Source organism: Rhinoraja longicauda, chromosome 17, assembly GCF_053455715.1.
Source record: "Rhinoraja longicauda isolate Sanriku21f chromosome 17, sRhiLon1.1, whole genome shotgun sequence".
NCBI classification, from domain to species: Eukaryota; Metazoa; Chordata; class Chondrichthyes; order Rajiformes; family Arhynchobatidae; genus Rhinoraja; species Rhinoraja longicauda.
In genome coordinates this window covers 32,052,582-32,071,032 of record NC_135969.1, presented here as the reverse complement: position 1 = coordinate 32,071,032, position 18,451 = coordinate 32,052,582, and the positions used below count along the sequence as shown (strand labels likewise).

At 40.8% G+C, this 18,451-nt stretch overlaps 1 protein-coding gene across 7 annotated transcripts in view; it reads right to left on the bottom strand.

Moving 5' to 3' along the window:
- Nucleotides 1-18,451, bottom strand: part of chl1b (cell adhesion molecule L1-like b) — a 639,417-nt gene that overhangs the window by 20,276 nt on the left and 600,690 nt on the right. For 5 of the 7 annotated variants that reach the window (XM_078414481.1, XM_078414476.1, XM_078414478.1 and 2 more), the window contains 2 exons: nucleotides 683-796; nucleotides 132-293 (listed from right to left, as the gene is read on the bottom strand). The exons of 1 other annotated variant lie outside the window; for it this stretch is intronic. In XM_078414481.1, coding sequence (XP_078270607.1) covers nucleotides 132-293; nucleotides 683-796 — 276 coding nt within the window. The remainder of the gene's footprint in view (nucleotides 1-131; nucleotides 294-682; nucleotides 797-18,451) is intronic. One more of the 7 variants, XM_078414480.1, reaches the window with a different exon arrangement.

Below are 18,451 nucleotides of genomic sequence, written 5' to 3'. Positions count from 1 at the left end.
CGAGACCCCCGTCTCACATCTCCACTTATTCCAACCTCACCACTAGCTCCGCCACTGGTTTCTTCATTTTGTGTAATTTGTAGCGTCTGAAAAGTTTGCTGACTAGATTTTGAATGGGACCAGTGCCTCACCTTTTCCCCTCGTTTCTATAACATCTTCAAAAATGCTAGTGTTATCAAACCAGTTCTTAGCCATTAGACGGATTGTATATTCTGTTCCAGGTTCTAGCCCATTTAAGATGTGGAAATTGTGGGAAACATTTACTGCGTCTGAAATCTTCCATTTACCTTTACCTATGGAAATTGCATTAAGAAAATTAACTCCAGCACATCGGTTAGGATTTTTAAATCCCAAAACAACTCAAGTATATTCAAGTTAAAATATATGAAATTTATGCCACATTTATCACTTAAAGAAAATCATTTCTCAAAAATGCCACCGTGGACATGTGATATTGGTAATTATAAAACAATACATATTAATAGCAATAAAACAATTTTTTAGTTATCAAAAAAACATCGCCTGTAGCTGCTGCTAATTTGAGAGCGAGTTATTAAGAAGTTAACTTCATTGATCTGCTTCATTAATCATAGTGAGCGGGGACTAGTAGGAAAGCTACATTAATAGGCCCACAGGGATTTCACTACAATTTCTGCAGAATAAGAAAGTGAGAACAGCTTACGGTTATTCATGTATGCAACATAAAATTCAGAAGCTGCATGTCCCATTCCTGGAATCCAGCTGATGTTTGCATATGTTGCACTTACAGAAGAACTGATGTTCAGCAAGACTGGAACTATTGAATAAGTAACAAGACAAGCAATATTCCATTAATGCAGCATTGTTATTTGCAGATACAGGGAAGTGAAGAGGAGAGTTAGATTACAACTTCGTCAATAGCGCGCACACTTCAGGGTTTGTAATTAGAGATCAGTTAAACCAGAGCTGGGGGGAGTTGCTGGTAACTGATTAGATTCTGCTCCAAAAATCAACAGAAAGTGCGTGTCCTGTCGTGGCATCTAAATTAATTTCAAACCCTGACATACTGCAGGATGAAACAAAGCAATAACAATGAATCAAAAACAATAAACATTTAATTTCTGCAAATTAGTTTTTATTGCTGTCTGACAAATCGACTGACGAAAAGAATGAGAATCCAGATTGCAATTGAGCTAATTGACGCATGATTCAATTCAAATATTTTCATTTGAAATGTAGACACTCCTGAACAGCTAACTCTATACAATGTTCCATTCTGCAGTAAGGTGACAGCATACAGCCAGCTCTGCAGAAAGAAAAAACAGTGTCACTTCCATCTATTAGTTGGTCAATTGAAAAGGTTTTGCTAAGCCCAAGGGTGGAGAATCAAACGAATTGGTAAAACTGATGAGATAGTAACTGACTAAGAGGCAGACTCTGCAAATCCAAAATCGTAGAACAATGCAATGCTTTATCTGTCACTAATACAACACTTTTACCAGAACAATGTTTGACATTACCAAGCTTCTCATTGGCAGCTTGGAGAACACCCATTAGCAGCCGCGCAGAGCAAGAATTTTATGAGCACATGGAAATGATTGCTGATAGAAGTGCAAATTAAGCGTAGCTTAGTCTCAGCCATGTCTCCTCAATACCAAAAAAAAAGCGTATTGTTCTCTGGTATCTCAGCCTGCAATATAATTTAAGGTCATTTAAAAATAATGATATTAAACATGAGCTGAATGTTGATTAATGAAGCATTGTCTGTTTCAACAGCATATTAATGATATGCACATATTTAAGAAAATAAACTACCATAATATTTCAAAGTATTTGAACCCTCCACAGTATAAAAAACCCTCTCCTCATGTTTGATAGATTTGAATGAATCACATTGCTTTTGCACACACGTAAAGATCCGTGACCAACGAGAGTAAAAATGCACTAATTTACGAGCAATTTGTGCCTATGCTTGAGGTAGTTATTTTACACGTTATTGGTAATATAATAGTTTTATTGTCAGGCGCTGAAAACAAACACTGTTAAAGATAGTGGAAGTGCCATCATGGCTCATTGAAGGCAATGCCATATCAGATGGATACAATCTACAGGTGATTTGCAGATAAATGGCACAAAGCGGAAACAGCTGAAAGAGTTGAAAATGGCAAATGCGCTGTTCTGAATGCAATATTTGTGTCCAAAAATGTCCATTTATACATGGTTTTTCTAGGGCCTGGCTTGAAATGGATCGTTCCTTGCAGGTAGGATCTTTTAGAGTATTCCCTGAAATATACATCAGCTGTGGAAATCAGATATAGACACAGCAAGAACGAATTCACAAAGCTCAATCTGTTTTTCAACTGTATACAGAAAAACATAGCCTCAATACTTGAGATAATTTCCCTGTGATCTGGCTCTTTCAGTTTTGTGTTGCTGAAATTCAGGATATTATGCAACTTAATATGAAATACCTAGAGAAGACAGTGAGTCATTGGCAACTTGGATAAAGGGAGAAGTTGAAAGGGAGAAAGTAGAGGAGAATCCTGAAAAATAAAGCACAGAGACACAGAACTGTCAACAGAAATTGAAAAAAGAATGTGAAGGGAACATGACACCACTTGAAAAACATACATGTCAGTATTCATTTACAATGTGAAACTAAAAAATGTTCTATATTTTTCCAATACAGTTAAACAATTGAGAACCAAATAATTAATAGCATATCCCGGGGCTGTCCAGTGTCTACAAATACCAATATTGACACAAAGTGCTAGAGTAACTTAGTGGGTCAGGCAGCCTCCCTGGAGAACATGAATAGGTGGCATTTCAGGTCGGGACCCTTCTTCAGACTGAAAAAGGATCCTGACCCAAAACGTTACCTGTGCACGTTCTCCAGGGATGCTGCCTGACCCATGAATGACTCCAGCATTTGGTGTCCTTTTTTGTGGAGTTCCTTGTTTTCTATGTTTTGTACAAATACTGAGCTGAATATTCATACGCTTTCTGGCTTCCATATTGTGACGCATCCATTATGACATCAAAAGCAATTTTTTTGCACAGATTATGGCTACTCAGTAGTAAAGAACTATTTCATACCAGTACTCTAAAGAAGGGTCTCGACCCGAAACGTCACCTATTCCTTTTCTCCACAGCCACTGTCTGACCCACTGACTTACTCCAGCTTTTTGTGTCTATCTTCCTCCAAACTTTCCCTTCCTACAAACTGGCATCTTTAGGATAAACCCATATAAATTCATATAAAGTCACCATATGAGAGTTTTCTGATACAAGGCAGCAGGATTAGGTGACATCTTTGTGCTCGCTCGGCGTTTGTTGGAGATGCAGTCCATCAATATAAACACATGTATTTTACAGGATCAATTTGAAATAAATTTTCCCACATGTTTTTTTGGACTTGATCAGACTATAATTTAAATTTGTTTGTCCTGTTGGACAATATTTTTAGCTTTTTATGTTCAAGTTGAAGCCCACAACAACCTTTCGGCAAATGTTAGTGGCATCAAGAACCTTCTATTGTCAATTTGAAAAGAGTCCACATCACAATTCAGTATTCATAATGAGGATACACTTTCCTCTTCATTGAATCTGCATTTAATTGAATGAAGATTAGGTGTATTGTATTTGGAGCATGTTTCTTTGCAGCCTTGATGAAAATCTCCTTTATTTTTTACAGTCATCATAATTACATCATAATTTTATATTGTTATTCTCTGGTGGAGAACAATCTATTCAGGTAATTAGAGAGGTATTGCGGGGCTTGCTCACAGCTAAACACAAGGATTTGGCTGACGAGGCCAAATGTTACATTTCCGAGTTTGTTGATGATGCTAAACTGGGTGGGATTGTGAGTACAGTGGAGGATGTAAAGAGGCTTCAAAGAAATATTTTCAGATATTGAGAAATAGTCAGAAGTATTTTCAGATACAGATATTCAGATTGAGTGATTGGTCAAAGGCACAGCAGATGGACTATCATGATCAAGTTTGTGACTTCACCCACTTTGACGAACGTAACAGAAAAGCAGAACATTTGTGAAATGGCGAGAGATCGAGCCGTTTTGATGTACATGAGTTGCTGAAGACCAACATGTTGGTGAAATAAGTCATCAAAGTGCAAACGACCTGTTGGCCTTTATGTTGAGAGGATTTGCAGACAGGAATATAAAAGTCTTATTGAAATTATACAAGGGCAGGAAAGCTGTGGAGGTTCGCTTGTTGAGTTTATTCAAAACTTAGATATACGTCTCGACATCAGAGCCAAGGGATAAAGAGATAGTACAGAAGATAGCACTGAGGTAGATGATCAGTCTTGCTTTTAGTGAATGGCAGAGAATGCTTGAAGGATGAGTTGGCCTACCCCAGCTCCTAGTTCTTAAACTCTATTATTCTATTGATGCTGCTGCAGCTGCTTTTATTCTATGGACTTTAATGTTGATGGCACGCCTATTGTGAGGTATTTTATCAAATAGCTTTTGGAAGTGAATATACATAACATCAACTCCATTTCCTTCATCCATCATTTCAATTCCTTCACCATAAAACTGTCATTCATTGGATACAATTTGCTGCCTTTCAATGATCAATACATCCGTTCTGCAGGCGACTGCTAGTTTTGTCCCAGATTGTTTGCCGAGGAGGTTAAACTTACTGTTCTGTAGTTACTGGGTCTCTCCTTTACACCTACTTTTGAACAAAGGGATGATGGTTGAAATCTTCCAGTCCATGGGCGCCATCCCTGAATTTGTAAATGTTTGGAAGATTATGGCTGGGGCCTCCTGCAAATTCCATCTGAAATTCCCATCTGAACTAAGTATTTTAGCCATTTTAATTGTATCAAGCCTTTCTAAAACATTCTCTTCATCAGTTTTTAGCCCATCCAGAATCTCAACTTCATCTTCCTTGGTTAAAGTTATGTAATGTTACTTAACTGCACCAGTTTATGACAGACTTCGTATTTGTCCACATATATTTCTGAGTGCTGGAAAATTTTGGAGAGAAAAACAGGTATAAGATTGGCTGTCTGCACCAGAGTATTCAATTGTGCAGTATTTTTTCAAATTGTCAGTCGTACTTAATTTAGCTCTGAATCCAAGTGTTACTTTAAAAAAAATCTGCATGGAGGGTAAACTTCAGCTTCCCTGTGGATACTAGTTTTGATAAAGATTAAAAGTTGCCAGTACAGTACAAACTGTCCCTTCAAACAGCTTCCAGAGAAGGTTCACATATTTAATTATGTGAGAGCAGCCTGAAATTGCGGCAAAGAAGGCCTTTGTTGTAAACAATTTTAATTAAACTCTGACACATCATTAACGTTACATTTTATTTGAACCATCCTTTTCTTTTTTTGCATTAAAGAGATACTAATGCTTTATTGTGATGATGTGAGTTTGCAGAAATAACCCCATATCTTCTTGTATTAAAAACAATTGTCATTTTTGTTCATTTATTGCAACCTGAAGTAAATAATTTCTAGTTCTATCAAATGCTGGTAATTGGGGATTAGGCTTATAAAACAGCATTTGCATCTTCTCACCTGCCTTTTTTTGTGGGCATGAGAAAATTACCCTTTGAAATAAATAAAAAATACAGGTTGAAGACCTGCACAGGGTTTTCTGTGAATATACAATAGATTCAGAATTAGTAAACTTTACACCACACTGTTAAATTCCGTAGAATTGGAGATTTTCTCTGATGGTTATTTTTCCAATCAGATCCAAAGGAATGAAAGATCTTACTCAAGAAACATTGACCTAACACCCAAAAAACAATCCCAAAATCTTGACCAATTTTATCAGATCTTTTTTTAATTGGATGTTCCAAATAAAATGCAACTTCTATTTAATTGCTGAAGTTGGACATATATATGTAGCCTCAAGATGTACACCAACTGAAAAATTACCCAATTTATTTTGGCCGAACTCAAATTATGTTTTAATTTGCTTTTTCAGCTTTCTCCATTGTACTCCATCAATCTGAAGAAGTGACCCGACCTGATATATCATTGGTCAATTCCGTCCGCAGATGCCGGCTGTCTGCACAGAATTCCTCCAGCACTTTGTGTTTGGCTCAAGATTCCAGCACCTGCAGTTTCTTGTCTATAAATAATAGTATCGCTAGGAAAATGGCTAAAAGATTCGGGATATAAAGAATAATTTCTAGATTGACAGATGTAACGGTGAGATATCTCTCCCTTGTTCACGATCTCTATTCAGCACTTACACAAAAAGAGAGAGAGAATATTCTGAAGGTTGCTTGTGATGCCAAGCGTAGAGAGAATATGAGCTATAAAGAGAATGTTAGACAGATTAGCGAGTGCCAATAAAGGTGGAAGATGGTGTATGATGTGGGAAAAATGAATAGTTATGCAGTTTGATAAAAGAATAGAAAAACAGAATGATGTATGCTCAGAGATGTCTGGATGTGCCAGATCATGGGACACATAAACAAAACATGCTGATATTGCAATTAATTAGGAAGGTAAATGTTTATTTTCCACGACGGCATGGTGGCTGGAAGTGCAGAACTAAAGTCTTTCCGCAACCGAGCTGGCAGTTGAGATTGTACACACTTTTAGGACTACCTCATTCAAACTGTGGTGTGCATTTTTTACCCCTGTACCGAAAATACCCGCCTCGAGTTTGGTGCTCTCTCGATCCGTGAGTTGCCAGGATGTGCAGTGAGGAGAGGCTACAAATTATTGGGCTCAACTCACCGATTTTGGAAGAAGTAATCTCATTAAAACATTCAATGATGGGTTAAGCTAACAATCTTTTCAGGGTAAAGACCTGGTAAAGATTTCTGGATAAAGTTCTGACTAAACTCCATCATGTGGTCTCCCAAAATGCGGCTATAATTGTGAAAGGAAAGCATCACTCAATACCCAACTGCAATGAAACACAATTCATTTGATACATGTGGCACAAGCAACCTCTGTTAGGTCATGACTCTTACCAAGAGTAGGGGAATCAAGAACCAGAGGAGCTAGGTTTACGGTGAGAAGGGAAAGATTTAATAGGAATTTGAGGAGCAACTTTTTCACAATGTGGAGGGTAGATGGGACGGGCTGCCAGAGGAGGTAATGGAGGAAGGTATTATAATGATATTTAGAAGACATTTGGACAGGTACATAGATAGGAAAGGTTTAGGATATGGGCAAAATGGGGTGTCTTGGTCAGTTGGGCCAAAGGGTCTGCTTCCGTGCTGTATGACTCCATGGCAGGGTCTGCACCACCTCTTGCAGAACATGGGCGGCACGGTAGCGCAGCGGTAGAGTTGCTGCTTTACAGCGAATGCAGCGCCGGAGACACAGGTTCGATCCTGACTATGGGTGCTGCACTGTAAGGAGTTTGTACGTTCTCCCCGTGACCTGCGTGGGTTTTCTCCGAGATCTTCGGTTTCCTCCCACACTCCAAAGACGTACAGGTATGTAGGTTAATTGGCTGGGTAAAGGTAAAAATTGTCCCTAGTGGGTGTAGGATAGTGTTAATGTACGGGGATCACTGGGCGGCACGGACTTGGAGGGCCGAAAAGGCCTGTTTCCGGCTGTAGATATATGATATGATATGATATGGAGATAGATTCCTTCATGATCCTTGTCATCTCCTGCATTTGGCCAGTCTGACAACCTGCTCAATCATGCAGCAGCTGTGAAAGCATCCTGGTTGTCGTCTCGCTTTGAGCCCTTGAGGACAGTTGTGAAACTTTACAGCTTTGCGGTCGGTGCCAGCCTCAAAGCAGAAGCCCTTCATCTGGTGTAGCCCTGCAGTTTATTGGTCTCTTCTACTTCACCCAGCTCGAGCTGCTAACATTGCATTTCATGAAGAAGGGGGCAGTTTGTGAGCAGGATGCACTCTGGGTGGAGCTTGTTGTGGGTGGGTCTTGTTTTGCTTTGCCACGAGAAATTCCTTCCACTGTTTGCTGGATTGCACAAGATAAATTTAAATTTATTTTGGAAGTAACAGACTTTCAACGGTTCTTGATGCTATTTGCAGCATTTTTTCAGATGTTTCTATAAGAGATAGAGTTATACAGCATGGAAACAGACCCTTTGGCCCATCTTGTCCATGTAGATCAAACTGGCATTCTGGGCTAGCTCCATTTGCCCCCATATCCCTCTAAACCCTTCCTATACATATATCTGTTCAAATGTCTTTTAAAATTTGTAATTGTGTCTGCTTTGATAGCTTCCTCTGGCAGCTTCTGAAAAAGGGTCCCTGCCCAAAATGTCAACTGTTCACTCAGTTTACAGATGCTGTCTGACTAGTTGAGTTACTCCAGCACTTTGTGTTTTACTCAAGATTCCAGCAATGGCAGTTCTTTGTGTCTCCCTTGTACTCAGATGCCTTGTTAAACAAGTTGCAATTTATTCCTGGCGAACTGGGAGTGTATGTTGTCAGAGATCAGTCATTTGCACCATACGTTGGACAAATCATTCTCCATGTTTTGAAGAACTCCAATATTGCTCATAAAGCTGTTCAATAAAACTCATTTAATGTGCTGACAATTGGAGAAAATTTCAGAAACAACAGTTCTAATATTCTTCTGTAAACTATTCAAAAAATGTATTTCATTATGTTAAAATATGGCCTTATTAAAATAGCAAGAATATGGTACAAGCAAACTAACCAGCCCACAGGGACAGTGCGCAGAGGAATTTCAACTCATTTTAAAAAGAGACTGAATATGTGCAGCCATTCTAGTTTCGTGTCAAAATAAGGTTGGAGCCACTGCATGGTAGGGGCTGGATGTTAATCGCAGGTCAGTCTCCCTGAATGTTTCGGACAAGCTTTCTTTGAAGCACAGCCTGTGTGTACTTGGAAAATAACACCAGAACTACCTTTGGTCCACCTATCACCCCTGTCTCACCCCTCTCCTCCTTATACCCAATATCTTCCCTCTCCACTCTAAAACTTGATGCATGGTCTTGATCCAAAATGTAAAAATTCCTCTCCAACCCCCCTCTCTCCCCAACCCCCTCCCAACCCCACAAATGTTGCTCAACGTGCTGAGTTTCCTCAGCAGTTTTTTTTTTATTGGCCTCTAAGTCTGATGTTCAAAGTGGTTGGAACCTCAAGGCTATTCCTGTTTTCGAAATCTATTGGTACGTTAGTGGACATGGTGCACATAGGTGAACCAACTTTTTCTGGTAGAAGTGAACCCTTTTAAATAGGCACACGGATGTGCAGAAAATGGAGAGATAAGGGTCACGTGCAGGCACTGGACCTTGGTTTACTTTGACATCATGCTCGGCACAGACATTGTGGGCCAAAGGGCCTGTTTCTGCCTATACTGTTCTATGTTCTCCGTTGATATGGACACTTGATTGTTATGTGAGATACCAGGGTTCCTAGGAGTGTGAGGGGAGTGAACAAGCAAAATGTATTTCCGCCCTTTCATTAATACATTGTTGATGTAACATGCTCGACAACAGAGATCCTTTGCAAAGACATCCGGCACCTAGTTGCATATGCACCTTTCCAGGAACAAACTGATGACGAAATGTGGCTTGGCTCCGTGTGATGTTGCTCAGAAGGTAGCTGAGGCCAAAATGCAGCTTCTGATGTTTACCAAGATTGCACTCAGAGGTTAGTGCTAGTGGTCCACCCCGATACTTCAACGCATGAATACTGGCAACAATACATTCATTGATGGAAACTCAAGAAAGAAGAAAAATACTATGGAAGTCGTGGAAAGGAGAATACCTGTAGAACTTCACTTGGCATTAGAGTGCAGTTGAGTTGATCAAGGGCCAACACTAATAAATGGGCACTCTTATTTTATCCACACCAATGCAAAGCGTGACTGGGATGTTACCTTTTAGACCCAATCTCTGCTTCTTTATTAATGGTTCGATGGGTCAATGGTCCTTTATTGTCACGGGTACCATTTAAGGTACAGCAACATTTGATTTACCCTACAGTCATGCCAGAAAAAAGCACCAAGACACCCAACTACATAAAAATTAACATAAACATCCACCACAGCGCCTCCCCCACTTTCCTCACTGTGATGGAAGCCAATAAAGTATTATCTTCTTTCCTCCTTATTCTCCTGTGGACGGGGCAGTCGAACCATCTGCAGTCGGGCCGATCGAAGCTCCCGCAGCCGGCGATTGAAGCTCCCGCGTTGGGGCGATCGAAGCTCCCACGATTAGAAATATAGAAACATAGAAAATAGGTGCAGGAGGAGGCCATTCGGCCCTTCGAGCCTGCACCGCCATTCAATATGATCATGGCTGATCATCCAGCTCAGTAACCTGTACCTGCCTTCTCTCCATACCCCCTGATCCCTTTAGCCACAAGGGCCATCGATTGGGGCGGTCGAAGCTCCTGCGGTTGGAGCTCCCGAAGACGGTCCCTAACCAAGGGACCACGAGCTCCACGATGTTAAGTCTGCAGACTCCCACGGTTGGATCTCCAGAGGTCGATCCCTGACAAAGGGACCGCCAGCTCCACGATGTTAAGTCCGCAGGCTCCCGCGGTTGGAGCTCCCAAAGTGGATCCCCAGCAAGAGGCCGCCAGCCCCTCGATGTTAGACTGCAGCGCGGACGGAGATATGGTACGGGAAAAATAAAATCGCATCTCCGTCGAGGAAAGAGATTTTTAAAAGTTTCCCCCAACCTCCCCCCACCCCACCCCCCACATAATACAATGCTAAAGATACACTAAAACATACATTTTACAACATACTAAAAACAACAAAGAAGGAAAACGACGAGACAGACTGTTGGCGAGGCTGCCATTGTATGGCGCCACCGTACATACTTCTTTTACAAGTTTTTGACCCTGTGCTCTTGGCTGGCTTTCATCTGCTTTATTTCCAGTATTAGCTTGATCCTTTCACCTGAACGTTTGAATTTCTGACACTAACTATTCCATGCAGGCTACATTTTCCCATCAATGCACACTATCTTATTTGGCTTTCTAATTCCCAGTAGTTTAAGCACAAACACAGATATGTAAATTATAATTATGTTAAAGAGGAGTAAAAGTTAACACTGGAATACCCTGTGGGACTAGCAGTGGCCTCAGTAATTTTCTTTTCCATGCAGTATGGGATGTTCGAATGGACACAGAAACCTCAAAGCATCTGAATGGAAAATTCAGGAATTAAAATTGTGAATAAATCAAATGCAAGCCAAATAGGTCAAAAGAAAAAGACTGCATTTAAAATGTACATGTTACAACATGGATAGAAAAGGGTAAGAAATCATAAATTCCATTGCAGGAGAGAAGGCAAGATTGACAGAGAGGAGATAACAGAGCAAAACAAAATTCTTCTCAATTACCTTTGATGTTGTTGATCCATTTTCAGTGAATAAAAATACATGAGGAAAATGTGGCATGAATCACGCGTATGTTTGCATGTGGATATTTAATTTGACTAGCTGCTTTTTAGCAAATGTTTGAGCTTAATAAGTACATTTCATATACAATGATTATTTCAGACACAACCATGCTGAGAGGATATGGCAGATTCACAGCGGAGCCAGTGCTTCAATTATATAAGTAGGTTGTGAGCATTCAACTTTGTGTTTATTGATTTTAAGTGAATGAAATAAAGCAGCTGGTGGTTTTGAGGCTTGAACTTTGCACTGACATTGAATATTTAAAGCATGGCCATAAAAGGTTGAAGTACTTGGAATATGTGTGTTAAATAAACTAATTTCACCGTGTCTTGTAAATGTTGCATCCACAGGCCAGAGTGCGAGCAGCACATTGTTGAAGAGCAGCTCATTACACGTACCCTTCTGGTGAAGGCAAACCGCACTGTTGAATGTGCACTAATTGGCCTGGGTTCAACAATGTGCTCCCAGCTCACAAGTAACTTTCCGTCTATTGTCTAAAATTCCAGTGAGGAAATCGCTAGAAATGATATCTCGATAGGGACAGCCGAAGTGTTGTAAAGCTCCTTGTGGCGCTTGCTGCAATGAGAGGATTTTTGGAACAAGCACAGCTGCCTGCTTCTTAAATTCTTACATTAATCTGATAATTTGACATCAATATCAAAGTTGTAACTTCACAGCAATGCATGCAAACTCCACACAGACAGCACTGGAGATTATCATTGAAGTGGAGGGAAGGGGGATGGTTGTAAGGATGGAGTGGGGCGAGAATGGGGCTGTTTATATAGCGAGCTGTGTACACAGATGGAATGGGTTGGCACGATTTTTCTGCCTGTTTGAAAAAGGAATTGCATAAAGGTGGCGCACGGCTCGGTCCTGGGACCGCAGCTATTTACAATATACATTCATGATTTAGATGAAGGAATTAAAAGTAACATTAGCAAATTTGCAGATGACACAAAGCTGGGTGGCAGTGTGAACTGTGAAAGAGGATGCTATGAGGATGCAGGGTGACTTGGATAGGTTGGGTGAGTGGGCAGATGCATAGCAGATGCAGTATAATGTGAGGTTATCCACTTTGGTGGCAAGAACGGGAAGGCAGATTATTATCTGAATGGTGTTAGGTTAGGAAAAGGGGAAGTACAACGGGACCTGGGTGTTTTAGTACATCAGTCACTGAAAGTAAGCATGCAGGTATAATAGGCAGTGAAGAAAGCTTATGGCATGTTGGCCTTCATAATGAGAGGAGTTGAGTATAGGAGCAATAAGATCTTTCTGCAGTTGTACAGGCCCCTGGTGAGATCACACCTGGAGTATTGTGTGCAGTTTTGGTCTCCTAATTTGAGAACAAACATTCTTGCTATTGAGGGAGTGCAGTGTAGGTTCAAAAGGTTAATTCCCGGGATGGCGGGACTGTTATATGATAAAAAAAATGGAACGACTGGGCTTGTATTCACTGGAATTTAGAAGGATGAGAGGGGATCTTTTCGAAACATATAAAATTATTAAGGGATTGGGCACGCTAGATGCAGGAAACATGTTCCCGATGTTGGGGGAGTCCGGAACCAGGGGCCACAGTTTAAGTTTGTTGTACATTCAAGAATAAGGGGTAGGCAATTTAGAACTGAGGGAAGGAAAAACATTTTCACACAGAGAGTTGTGAATTTGTGGAATTCTCTGCCTCAGAAGGCAGTGGAGGCCGATTCACTGGATGCATTCAAAAGAGAATTAGATAGAGCTCTTAGGGCTAGCGGAATCAAGGGGTATAATAATAATAATAATAATGCATTTTATTTATATAGCGCTTTTCATATACTCAAAGACGCTTTACAGAGATTTTGAGAACATAGGGAAATGAATAAATAGATAAATAAGTAAATAAATAAATGAACAGAGAAAGGAGACAGAAGGTGAGGTGACCTTCAGTGGTTGAAGGCAGTACTGAACAGGTCAGACTTCAGCGATGTTTTGAATGTGGTGAGTGTGGAGGAGTCTCTAACGGTTTGAGGTAGTGAGTTCCATAGGGTGGGAGCAGCGATGGAGAAAGCCCTGTCCCCCCAGGATCTGAGTTTGGTCCGGATGTGGGGGGATAGGAGATTGGCAGCGGCAGAGCGGAGGGTGCAGGTGGGAGTGTGCCTGTGGAGGAGGTCGGTCAGGTAGGATGGGGCCAGGTTATGGAGGGCTTTGTAGGTTATGAGGATTTTGTACTGGTTTCTCTGGGGGATGGGGAGCCAGTGGAGTTTATAAAGGACGGGGGTGATATGGTCACGGATCGAGGTGTGTGTGAGTAGACGGGCAGCGGAGTTTTGAATGTATTGATGTATGGGGAGAAGGCGGGAACAGGGCACTGATTGTGGATGATCAGCCGTGATCACATTGAATGGTGGTGCTGGCTCGAAGGGCCGAATGGCCTACTCCTGCACCTATTGTCTCTGTGTATCTATGTATAATCACATTATTAACAAAGAACAAGCAATGTGTTAAGTTCATATAACTCTCATTTGCTCTTTTTGCAAAGCGCCCCCCCCACCCCCCCTGGATAAATAGCCAGGATCACTGATCTACATTTTAGACCCAAGCAGTGAAGATGAATATTACATATCTAATCTCCTTTGGGCTCTGCATTTCACAGCTCATTATTTCCACTGTGCCTTGTTTTTTCTGTTTGTTTTAATTATTGGTTGGCAAAGAGTCAGAAGTAAACAGACTTCAACTTTGATGAAGCATCGTTTCATGGTAGCTAATGTTCAGCAAAGCTGTTCACTATTGCAGAATACCCAACAATTCCAAAGGAAGCCATTCTTCACCTGTAGATTTCTTCACTGAGATAGATAAGCAGAATGTGTCTATCCTCTCTAGAATTTCGAAGAACGAGAGGTGACCTCGATGAAAAGTACAGAAGTACAGGGGGACTTTTCAGGGCAGATGCAGAGATGGTGTTTCTGCTGAGAGGGATATTGAGAAAAGGGATGGGAAGGGGCTTACAGTCTTAAAGGATGATGTTTTTATCACGGTGTAACATTCAAAATATGAGTTAAATCAAATTAAATTAGCAGTCGTGAGATGACCAAAGATGTTGATGATGAGAAACTAACAATGGAGATGGAGAAATGACAGAAATCACTGTCTCAAAATAAGAGTATTCAGGGTACTAGACATATGAAAACAGAAACAGAATGTAGCCAAGGTCCCCTTCACCATCCCCATTATAGACAATAGACAATAGGTGCAGGAGGAGGCCATTCAGCCCTTCGAGCCAGCACCGCCATTCAATGCGATCATGGCTGATCACTCTCAATCAGTACCCCGTTCCTGCCTTCTCCCCATACCCCCTCACTCCGCTATCCTTAAGAGCTCTATCCAGCTCTCTCTTGAAAGCATCCAACGAACTGGCCTCCACTGCCTTCTGAGGCAGAGAATTCCACACCTTCACCACTCTCTGACTGAAAAAGTTCTTCCTCATCTCCGTTCTAAATGGCCTACCCCTTATTCTTAAACTGTGGCCCCTTGTTCTGGACTCCCCCAACATTGGGAACATGTTTCCTGCCTCTAATGTGTCCAATCCCCTAATTATCTTATATGTTTCAATAAGATCCCCCCTCATCCTTCTAAATTCCAGTGCATACAAGCCCAATCGCTCCAGCCTTTCAACATACGACAGTCCCGCCATTCCGGGAATTAACCTAGTGAACCTACGCTGCACGCCCTCCATAGCAAGAATATCCTTCCTCAAATTTGGAGACCAAAACTGCACACAGTACTCCAGGTGCGGTCTCACCAGGGCCCGGTACAACTGTAGAAGGACCTCTTTGCTCCTATACTCAACTCCTCTTGTTACGAAGGCCAACATTCCATTGGCTTTCTTCACTGCCTGCTGTACCTGCATGCTTCCTTTCATTGACTGATGCACTAGGACACCCAGATCTCGTTGAACTCCCCCTCCTCCTAACTTGACACCATTCAGATAATAATCTGCCTTTCTATTCTTACTTCCAAAGTGAATAACCTCACACTTATCTACATTAAACTGCATCTGCCATGTATCCGCCCACTCACACAACCTGTCCAAGTCACCCTGCAGCCTTATTGCATCTTCCTCACAATTCACACTACCCCCCAGCTTAGTATCATCTGCAAATTTGCTAATGGTACTTTTAATCCCTTCGTCTAAGTCATTAATGTATATCGTAAATAGCTGTGGTCCCAGCACCGAACCTTGCGGTACCCCACTGGTCACTGCCTCCCATTCCGAAAGGGACCCATTTATCCCCACTCTTTGCTTTCTGTCTGTCAACCAATTTTCTATCCATGTCAGTACCCTACCCCCAATACCATGTGCCCTAATTTTGCCCACTAATCTCCTGTGTGGGACCTTGTCGAAGGCTTTCTGAAAGTCGAGGTACACCACATCCACTGACCCTCCCTTGTCAATTTTCCTAGTTACATCCTCAAAAAATTCCAGTAGATTTGTCAAGCATGATTGAATACTGATCTTCCCCATGCCTCAACTCCTCTTCTGAAGACATGAGCTCTGGGTATACCAGCCAAATAACCCTCAGTTCCCTGATCTTTAAAAAAATATCTATTTCCAAAGATCCAGTCGCCACAATTCTCTGGAATAGATGCTTGCAAAGATTCATCACCCTCTGCAAGAAGAAATTCCAATGCACATTGCTTTTAAATGATAGTCCTATTGATGCAACTATGTCATCTCATCTGAAACTCTCCCGTGAGTGGAAATCACAACACTATCCTGTCATGTTTAAAAGCCATTTTCTTGATTTCTTGATTAGTTAGGGTTTCAGGGGTTATGGGTCAAAGGCAGGAGAATGGGTTGAGAGGGAAAGATAGATCAGTCACGATTGTGCCAAATGGCTTAAGACTGCTCCTGGAACTTATGAACTTTCTCTGCTGTAAATAAATGTCTGAAGAAGGGTCAAGACCCGAAACGTCACCCATTCCTTCTATCCAGAGATGCTGCCTCTCCCGCTGGGTTACTCCAGCATTTTGTGTCTATCTTCCGAGATTCCAAAATATTGCTGGCAATCAGTAACTGAGGAAGGCTTCTCCCTAAATTGATACATTGATACGGTTCTTTTGTTTGACCATTAGTTCATAAGATACATTACCAAGATAAGGACTTGATCCATAGTTCACAGACCATTTGCCAAATTGAAAAAATATATTATTTTCTTAGTCTAGCTTGACAGGTTTGATGTATTTTTTTGCGAATTTCATGTCTGAGGAAATTAATGAACCAAGGTTGCTTTCAGTGTTGGGATTATCCCGGCCCAGTTTCCTACAGCTGTACGCGTGAAGTGAAGACGTTTACATAACGGCTATTTATTACTTTTTAAATGATCTGCTGTTTCTAATAATGGCTATTGCTTTTGGTTTCACACTTATTTAACTGGAACAAAAGTTTAAACTCCAAGATCTCATTTGGAATGTTCTGTGCCATTTATTCCAGGGTGCAGCAGTAACTCTAGGTGCCAAAGGCGAATGAAACAGCCATTAGAATTTACGAAACTATAATAAAGATGATAAAAGTGGATTAAATGTTTTATGTTCAGTCTTAAATGAACCATGAAATCATGGGCTGTTCATTGTAAATGTTCAACATGAAACACTGTGCCCAACTCCCATTAAAATAAACGGAAGCAGCAGCATGGAAACAATATCTTAGATCACCTCATAGAATTAGATATACGAGTATTTTATATATAATGAAATCGCTTCAGTTAATATTGTAACAGCCAGGAATGCAACTTTCCCACTTTGCTTGCTTTTGCTGAACAAGCCACTTGAAATAACCCAGCACATCAAGTGTTGTACCTGGAATCTGCGTGAATCACTGAAGCTGCTTAACCATATTGAATGAACAAAGTTGTGAAAATTTGTACAGTGAGCTGGAATGTTCCATTCAGATCATTACTTGCTTTAGGTAACAGTTCCAGCAGCACACAGAGTTATCAAACTAATGTGGAACAACAGAAAACCACAATGTTCTCTGCAGAGCTGCTGGTATTTCCCAGCACCGTCCAGCCCGCACTCTTTGATTAACCTGCTGTAAGTTAATGATGGTTTCATAGAAATCTAACTTTTAAAGTTTAAGATATTACTTAGCACGTTTTATAATCAATGCTGTGATTTTCAAAATGATGCATTTTTCATCTCTTGATATTTTTCTTCCCTGGATTTCTGAAATATTGTTATTAACATTTTGTTCCATACGTTTGGGGTGGCACAATGGCACATCTGGTAAAACGGCTGACTCTCAGACCTGGGTTCAATCCTGACTTTAAGTGCTGTCTGCAGGGAACAGAGGCAAAAGTGGGATAACATAGGACTGGTGTGAACAGGTGATCAATGGTCATCATGGACTCAGTGGGTCGAAGGGCCTGTTTCCATGCTATTTCTCTAAAGCAAACTAATCGGTCAATAATATCTTGCTTCCTCTGGAAAACACTTCAATCTAATAAGTTGGGAAGGCAATTCAGCTCCCCAAGTTCAATCAATTACTTATTAGTCGATTTTTACAGCAAATTAACTTGCTCTTTATTCATGTTTTGAAACTTCACCTGACCTCCAGTATTCATTGCCCATTGGAGATGTGAGAATCAGACATTTGTTTGTAAATGTCCTTGTGATTTCATTCTTATGTAACCTGGCTCTAACTTTCAGATTTAGCTATCATGATTTTGATTTCCCCAACATGTAAATTGTTTTTGCTGTATCCACCCTGAATATTCAGCTCTCGTTACCTTCATGCAAGTCATTATTATTATTATTATTATAATGTGAAAGCTGCTTGCTGAATGCCTGGGAAAAGCGCATCCTGGCAAGCAGAGAGTGAATCCTTTTCCCTACTCTGCGTCTCCTGCCTACCAAACAATTGCTTATCCACATAACATTTGTGCACGAAATCCTCTCTGCTCAGATATTTGATAACATCTTGAGCTATATCTTGTTAAGTGTCTTCTAAACTGGATACAGAAAACATCCACATTCACTTCTCCATCCTCCATACTCTATTTATTGTTGTCTGAAAAAAAACCTGATTCAGACATGATCTATTCCTCGCGGATCAATGCAGACTCTCTGGTCA